General features: G+C 32.7%; 2 protein-coding genes across 2 annotated transcripts; one reads left to right on the top strand and one right to left on the bottom strand.

Moving 5' to 3' along the window:
- Window positions 1-160: 160 nt before the first annotated feature.
- On the bottom strand, window positions 161-583 carry BDCG_07935 (uncharacterized protein; the record flags this gene model as incomplete). Its single annotated transcript, XM_045423717.1, has 2 exons — window positions 161-226; window positions 323-583. The coding sequence occupies 2 exons, from the start codon at window positions 581-583 to the stop codon at window positions 161-163; spliced, it is 327 nt and encodes a 108-aa protein (XP_045272583.1).
- A 6705-nt stretch (window positions 584-7288) lies between these two features.
- BDCG_07934 (uncharacterized protein) lies at window positions 7289-8730 on the top strand (the record flags this gene model as incomplete). The annotated part of the gene is made up of 3 exons (XM_045423716.1): window positions 7289-7385; window positions 7616-7936; window positions 8084-8730. The coding sequence occupies 3 exons, from the start codon at window positions 7289-7291 to the stop codon at window positions 8728-8730; spliced, it is 1065 nt and encodes a 354-aa protein (XP_045272582.1).
- Between the last annotated feature and the right edge of the window lie 470 nt (window positions 8731-9200).

Genomic DNA, 9200 nt, shown 5'->3' with positions numbered 1-9200 from the left:
TGAGAGAGTCTTTCATCTTGTCACTAGATGTAGATGTGATCACTGTACTAATCTGAATGCATAGTAATACGTTCTTCTGATCTCTGTTCTTTGACTTGAAGAGTGAGAATGATGTGAGATTAAGAGAGTGTTCACTCACACTCATGATAGTGATCAATACTCATGACAGTTGATTGATTTGAGTTTTTAAGGTAGTTATCTCTTCTTTAAGATCCGAATTTTGTGCCTGTAGTATTTGTTAACCTGCTTTCAGCTCTTCACAGTCCATCTTTAGAGTATCAATCACCTGGCTTTGTCAGGTTATCATATTCCTTAGCTCTACCATGAGCCTTGTAAGTTCATTGAGTCTGTTTAACTCATTCTCTTCAGTGAAGTCCTGGGGTCCGCTTGTTGTTTTCAAGTTATCAGCTTTTTGAGTCAATGCTGTTATCATCGCGTGGATATTGTCTAGCTTTGTTGAAAATGTCAACCTGAACTTGAGTCTGCTTTTCAACATTGCTGCAGCCTGAGAAACTGTAGCCTTTTTCTTCAGAGCATTTAGCAGTTCTAAGTCAATGTCTTCAAGCCTTGTTGAGGGTCTCATAGTTCAGTGAGGTCTCGGATTTGCGCCCCGGTGGCCGAATGGTTAATGCGGCCACCCAGTAGCGCCTTGGTGTGGGAAACCAAGGCGTGTGAGTTCGAAACCCGCAGGGGATACATTAAATCCGGAACTCAAGCACCTCAGGTTTCTAATAAATACAGAGGTGTACAAATCGCTTCAATAAATTGCTTCAATAAATCGCTCTATGTTCCTGGGCTGGGAAGTTATTATCGCATGTATCTAATTGTCACTTCTTTGTATTTTCTATGTTCTTGTTATCTTGATATGATCTCAACATCTGTATTTCCTTCTGTATAATCAACACTTAACCTGTATTTAACATCACTCAAGGACTCATCATAAGCTCCGCTTGTATATGAGTATAATGAAAGAAGAATAATAATAATAATAATAAGGTCTCGGATTTGCCTTCTCAGAGTCTGAAGCAGTGTGTGACGCGTTCTTTGACACATTGTTCAACGCGTTTTCATGGTTTTAATTACTTATTATATAGATATCAGTCAATTTTGTGAGCTTATCTTGTACTACAAGAGCTTTCATAACCTCTCTCTCTTCAGATTAAGTGTATTTCATTATCTCTTTATCTGATCTGTCTTTGATGATCTGAATCAGAAGAACATTAAGATATAACTGAGATAGCTGTGATTAATCAGTTTACTTTATTCATTATAATCATAAGAATGCCAAGCTGTGACTTCAGTGATGAGTTTTTTCAGTGATCTTGCTAGTTAATTAATTTATTTACTAAGACTCAGAATTAATCTTTAAGAGCTATAACAGCTGACAGTGAAAGATAATTGCACTGCTTTTAATTACTCTGACACTGCGAATTCACACTCACACTCAGAAACACTAACTTCAAAAAATCAATAATAAATTTTAGAATCATTACTTTCTTCACTATTTTTTATTTCTACTTCTACCTAGCACAGTAACTAAGAAGAATCATCATTTATAGAAACCTGAGTTTAAAGACTATCTTTTTAACTGTTAAAGCTTAGCTGTTTCTTAACATGTTAATATGACTTGCATTTCTACACTTCTGTGAAAAAGTGATTTTGCAGTTTTACAATTTTACATTTTCACTTTTTAGTGTTTTGCACACAAGTCAGCAGGTGATTTGAATCAACATATATGATTTAATGAGTATGTATACTGTGGCACTTATAATCTCTGTTAATGAAGACAGTTATAACTCAAATAGCAGGTTATTACAGCAGAGATGATTTTTTCATATTATGTAACTTTATATAGACTAAAGAGAGTTCTTCAGCTTATTCTTGAAAGTCAATTCAATAATACATCTTGAAAGCAAATAAGATTGTAAAAGAGAGTGAAATGAAGAGATGACTAAAAAATATGCATAAAATTAAAGAAAGATCTAATGACAGCAGAAGCTCAGCATAAAGAAGTAGCATTAGTAGTAGTCTGACAGAGTTTTCCTCTGACGTGTTGAGAATTTGTTCTGTTGCAAGATCTGAAAGTTGTCTTTGAGAAGTTAGTAACTAGTGCTGAATCAATTGAGCTGATGAGTGATTGATTTGTGAGTGTCATTGTAGTACTTTTACCTTTCTTCTTTCAACAATTTGATAAGTGAGTCTTGCAGTAATGCCATACTGATATTTGAAATGAGGTAATGGGGAAATTTGAGAGTGAAATGGAAAAGTGGGAAATTTGGGAAATTTATCATTTTCTGATGGGAAACTTTGCCACATCACCACCTTCGGAATGAGAAGCTAAGCCGCGGGATTGCCGGAATTTGTAAACGTAGGTGAGACTACTTACAGCGTATAAAACAAACAAGATAACACTGGCTGCTAGCGGATTATGAATTTTCCAAGTTCTCAATTGTACTTATTTTTGATGTCTTTGGTTGAAGAGCAGACCACTGCCTATATAGTCAGAGATTCAAGCTTGAGTTCTGGGAATTTTTCCAGTTTAGAAGTCGGTTTCTGTCTGTATGCTACGGTTAAACATTCGTCCAGTGCCTGACCTTGAAACTTCAAACATCATTCACTCACCGAGTAATCGAGCCAACTCCGCAACCGAAGCAGTATCCTGTAAAGAAACGTCAAGCTCTCAACTACCTGGTTGAGACACATTGAACGACAAACATCATAATGTCTCGGTTCAAGCGCATCTTCTGCTAGACTGCGTAAAATATTACAGATCTTTGTTATATGTCACGTGGTACCTTAGAAGCATTCATACGGGAATTATCTCAGCAAGCTCAGATGCTTCTTCAGATATCTATTTATTGCTGTTTTAACACTGAATTGATGATTATGTCATGAGCTAATCTCAAATAAGCAATAAGCTAACTCAAATAGTAAAATCAGGTCATGTGAGTGATGATATCTTGCAAAGCATCTGAGAAGAAATGATTTCTGATTATTAGTAATATGAGAAGAATTTGCTCAGTACTCTGAGTATGAAAGAGAATTTCAACTCAACTTCATAGATTCATTATTTCTGTATCATCTTGAAACCTTAGAATAACAATGTTCTTGTAATATATCTGATTTTTATATTCATATCTCAAGTTCTTAGAATAGAAGTATCATCTCAAAGTTAATCAGTGTGTTTTTGAACACAGAAATTTTGATTCAATTCCTCATATAAAAAAAAGCTCTTAGAAATTCTGAGATCAAAAAATATGATCATTTTCAAGAGTATACATCTATCTTAAATATAGATTTTTTTGAAATATTAAAGAAATATTTCTATTCTTCTTCTCTTTAGCTATAAGCTAAGGTGATTTTCAAATCTCAAAGATATGTGAATATATAGTAATAGAAAGTCAAAGTTAAAGAATCTGAAAAATCCTTGTAAATCTCAGAAATCTTCATTGAAGATGAAATTATTTCTTCTTAGACTCTCTGGTGAGGATTGCTCTGAGCACATGACTTGTATCAAAAGTAGGTTAGTGTCATGCCGGATTAACTAGTTAATAATAATGCTGCAACCTGTTCAAACCGAGCCAGAGGTCTGAGCCCGCTGAGATAATACGGGAAGAATGTAGGGTTAATTTACGGTGATTACACCTAGACTGGCCGCCGGGACCATGAATTTCACATTTGATCTCATTTGATCTGGTCTCATACATTTCTTGGCGTGAATCCCGCTGGGACTGGCTATCAAAAAAACAGATAAAGTGACTATATATCAGATCTTAAAATGAAACCATGACTTGAAAAAAATGAGAAAGTGATTTCATTTGATCTCATTTAGTCTCATTCTTGATATAAAGTTACTATTTTTAGATATTTTAAGGTTTTTTTTAGACTATTTTTAATTTTTTAAAAAGTAACACTTTTTGATAATACTCAAATGAGATTTAAAGTCATTTAAAGCAATAAAAATAATTTAAATTGAGAAGTGAAAATCATGATCTCATTTGAAAAATGTAACAAGAGTAGACAGTAAGTCTCACTAAGACAGTATGAGACTACTATCTAATGTTAAAACTGTGTAATGAGATCAGTTGAATTGATAATAAGACTATCAAAAAATCTAGTCCTGGTCTCAGACACGGTCACACGGTCAGTCTAATTACACTGTGAATTCATCATTTCACCTGTGTCACGTGTCACTGATTGTAACACATGTTTCATCATTATATTCAGTGACATATTGCTAAATATTAAATGTTAAGATAATATTGAGACAGTGTAGAACTTTCTAACATTATTATAACACTACTCAGTAACTGTGTAATTAGTAGATATTATTATCAGAATACTATTAAGATATTATAAGATACTATATACTGTTCTATCAGTGAAATTAATATACTATTAAGCTAGTTATCTCTTACTCAACTACTATTCATTAACTATCTATTTAAAGAAATAAGATATCTTAATTATAATACAAATATCTTATTACTTGAAACTTATATATTAAATAATTATTATTTTTATTACTATTCTGTATTAAAATATTATATAATACTGTTTTTTAAACTACTGACAGTTTAATAATAGTGTAATTATCAGAATTCTCTTGTAAAATCAGTAGATTCAGTAGATAATCATGTATAATATGATATAGAGAAATAAGTGTAAAGAAAATTCACTTAACTTCTTTCATTTTATAAATAAATATAATTATAATTCAGTCAAGCTCTGCTCTCTGATATTGAATAATATTCTCTTTTATAAGAGAGATTCAGTGAATGCAATCTCTGATTTATATATTAATAAGTTAATAACTGATTAATTAATTAATTAATTGAATAGATATACTGAACTGAGAATGTTAACTTATTATAGAAAAATATTAAATAATAATCTGATTTTAAAACTGAGAGCTTATTTCAATTGATATTATAGAATTCTTATAGCTTATTAAGAAATAAATGAAGTAATTCAAGCTTAAAGAGATTTATAAATTATATACTAACTTTTTCTAATATTTTATTTAATAATAGATAATTAAAAATCTTCAGAGTAATATAATCTTTTATTAACTTTAACTTAATAGAGTAGTTTAGTAAATTATTATTCTTATCTTCAGCTTCTTTATTTATTCTTAACAGATTATTAAACAGTGCTGAGTAAACTGTATATAAATCTTGAATCTTCTGTATCAGATATATATCAGAGCTGTCAAAGAAATCTCTTAATATTAATTATAAAGTTTAATAAAAGCTCTTCTGTAAGAGTAGTGTTTTTTTCATATCTTAATAATTTATTTACTGTACTAGATTCTTATAGTCTCAATACTTATTCTCTCTCATTAGAATATTACAGTTGTTAAATACTGTATATTCTTTAATCTACTTAATATAGTGTAAATTAATATATATATTCAGTTATTTCTTTATATATTATATAAGCTTTGCTTTTTTTATATAATTACTGATATATATAATAACAGTACTTATAGTTAGAACAGAGAATGACTGATGACTAATAACTAAATCAGCTTGAGATAACTTAAATATCACTGTTACTCTGACTACTATTTTAATAAGAAATTATAGTTATTAACAGACTCTCAGTATAATTTAATAAGTTACTTCAGAATTATTTTCTCTCAGTGATTGAGATATTAATAGACTATTACTTCTTACAATAATTGTATATATTTAAATAATAAGATTAATAGATGATTGATTTAATACTGAAAATACTATAGAAATAATCTGCTTAATTATCAAACTGAGTTATTTCTCTCTAAGCTTATACTATAAGATAAGAGATATAATAATTAAAGCTTAAACATGTTCTTAAAGATGATACTTCTTAAGATAAGTAATTGATAACTGTAGATAATTTTAACTGTGAGAAAAAGAGAATATCTATAATATTCAGAAGTATTCTAGCTAATTATATAGTGATAAGATAGTATTAATCAGTAATAAGTGTAAAATCTCTGATATATCAGTGAACTTAAAATGGCTAAATTCAGAATTATCTGAATATGAAGAGGAGTAAATCAACCAGATATAGTCTGTTAAAACAGCTATATACTATCTTTTAATAATTTGTTTTGTTACAGTCTTTCTTTATTTTATCTTTTTCTTTCAATTTCTTTCTGTCTATCTATTTAATGTGTCTATCTTTAAGACTGTGTTCTCTTTTCCTTTGTCATGATATTGTCAAATGGTTTCAAAGTATGAGATGATGTTAAAACTGTCAGGTCACGTGATCTGGCTTACTAATCCTTCCACCATATAACTTCTCACAAAGCTAGCAACCTTTCAATCATACAAGCTTTACACCTTCCACAGGTTATGAGACCTGTTTTGCGCAAAAATCGCTGCCAATTCGGGATTCCTTGTCAATATAATCTATTTGAACTACTGCTTCATTTGATACGCCCTTCAGAAGTTAAAATTGTCTTATTCTATCAGTATTGATGCATTTGAGATCTTGATGATCAATAATACTACTGCTCACTTAAAAAAGAGGCTTGTAGAAAACACATCACATTTGCAAAAAAGTAAGAAAAAAAAAAAAAAGAGAATGATATTGACAAGGATTTAATAAATGAATATCAAGATGATGAATTCAATATGATCACACTCACACACACATTTGCAATCTCATGTTCTTTTCACTGAATCAGTTGCAGTTGATGATGATGATTCTTTACACTCATACTCTGTCAGTGAACATTCTTCTGAAGTCTTTGAAAGCTTCATTGAAGAACACTCTGCAACACTCTCTTGATTTGAAGCTGGTTTGAATACAGCTTCTGACACAGTCAGGCCAGCCTCCTGATCTACTTAACAGCTTGATAAAGCTGATTCTCATGAATTCAACAGTTCAAGTGAGATAATATCAGATCAACAGATGAAACATCTCAAGATAATGCTTGAGATGAACAAGAGAAAGCAAAGAGTCTTAGAACTTGAACTATAACTGAAAAAACTCTGTTAACAGAGATTCTCTACAGATTGATCTCAGAATGTCAACAATCATTCTATCATCACATCAACAGTCACATGGAATTCTAATCTCAGTGAAAGGTTGGAATTCAATCTTTATGAATCAGATAGCTGTGTTGACAAGGCAATCTCTCAATTCAAGGAAGATGTCAAGAATACTGTGAGATTAAACAGTCTGACTGATACATTCAATTACATCACATGAAGCATCTTCATGAAATTGAAACTGATTGATGCACAGTGCTGATATATAATAGAGAAACAACAGACTCAGAACCCTCTATAAAGAGATGATGAATGAGCACCATTCTGGGACACCAGAAACCGGTGGCTCTACACATTCATCTCGAACTCCTTGGATGCAGGTGTCAGATCACATTTCTCCAAGTATGATGAAAATCAGATTGCTTATACTCTATGGAATGTGATTGAACAGAAATACTCTGTCCTCAAAACACAGTTACACTGTGAGGCAGTTCTGGAATTCATGTCTCTTAGTAGCACACAGGTCATCAATCTACATACATTCTTTGATAAGTTCCGGTCTGTCATCACGAAATTGAAGATGCTGAATGCTTCCCCCCCAGATGTGTGAATATTTGATACCTTCTACTCAGTTCTACCCAACAATTGGAGGAATTATGTTCAGAAGAAGATAGAGAAGATACAGGATTCCAAATCCACAGCTGTGGTATTGAATGTTGATCTTCTCATGAAGGAGATTCATTCGCGGCTTGATCCTCCAAAAGATAAAAAGAATCTGCAGAATATAGATTCTGCAGTCAACACAGCTACAACAGCTACAATGGCCACAACAACTACCAGCAACAATACATTGAATCCGGCCCGTGGAGGCTGTACTGGACATGGTTGTGGCAGTTCACAAGAGGGCTCCCGAAACCATCAGGGATTGAGAAATCCATCTACCTGTCCTGAATGTGAGAGATCTCACTTTGACACCTGTTGATTGATCAATCCAGACAGTGCTCCAGATAATTGAAGAATCTACAACACTGCAAGGATAAAGAAATTCAAAGAAAAGAAGGAAAAGAATAGTGAGAGTAGAACCCAACTATTCATTACAGATGAATCAGAGACCTATCAGATGACAAACCTCACAGAGGTTATCAATGTACCAGCCTGTTACAAGGATCCCTCCAACGGGTGTTTATACATATCAAAGGATGTCATCTTCCAGAAGGACCTTCATCTTGCCAATTCATCAATACCGACTACTCCACACAACCCGAAGATCCTACCCAATGCAGCCTGTAAAGCGGCTGCAGCGATTCCTTCGAAGACACCAGGCCTACCCACTGCGGCCTGTCAAGAGACTGCAGTGATTCCTGATCCATCAATTGATAATCTATTCATTGATGAGGAAATTCGACCTGAGTGTCCATTATTTCTCATACTCACTAATAATTGGTGGATTGACTATGATATCTCTGCGAGAATACCTACCCTTTTAGTGCAGAATACACTGAACTCCCTGAAACCCACAGTTGAATCTGATGACCCTCCGACATCTACAAGGGATATCACTATAGTGAGGGAATCAACAGTGAGGGAATCTTCAGTGAGGAACAGTCTTGAAGACCTACTCACCAATCCCGAGATCACTGCACTTCTGATCCCGAAAAACCTCACACATGCCAAAGCTTCCATGAAATGGAAGTATTATTACAAGGCCTGTGTTAAAGAGGTCAACTGTTTGAAATATACATGTTGAAAAGAGAATATAAAGAAGATAGAGGAATAGAGGGATAAAAAATTATATATATCATGACTGGTTTTTCATTGCTACACATTTTCCAGTCATTTTTTGTACCTGTACTTGATTTGAAGGCGAATTTTGTATATAGCATCGTGTATAGTTACTCTGGTGAGTGGGAGTGTCAGGTCACGTGATCTGGCTTACTAATCCTTCCATCATATAACTTCCCACAAAGCTAGCAACCTTTCAATCATACAAGCTTTACACCTTCCACAAAAACACTGCAATTTGTAAACAGTTTTTGTATTCTGAGCTGAAATTTTCTGATTTTGCATATCTGAAATTGATGAATGTATAATAGTTAACTTTACAGATATAGGAAAAACTCTGAGAACTAAAAGTTCTCAGGTAAATGTCATAGTCTCTGACTGCATACATCTATAATTGAAGAATAATAATAATAATAATCAGTGAACTCACTATAA

The sequence above is a fragment of the Blastomyces dermatitidis genome (assembly GCF_000003525.1).
Source record: "Blastomyces dermatitidis ER-3 genomic scaffold supercont1.10, whole genome shotgun sequence".
Taxonomy (NCBI): domain Eukaryota; kingdom Fungi; phylum Ascomycota; class Eurotiomycetes; order Onygenales; family Ajellomycetaceae; genus Blastomyces; species Blastomyces dermatitidis.
The sequence above is the reverse complement of the archived record's forward strand: the minus strand, read 5'-3'. Positions and strand labels throughout refer to the sequence as shown.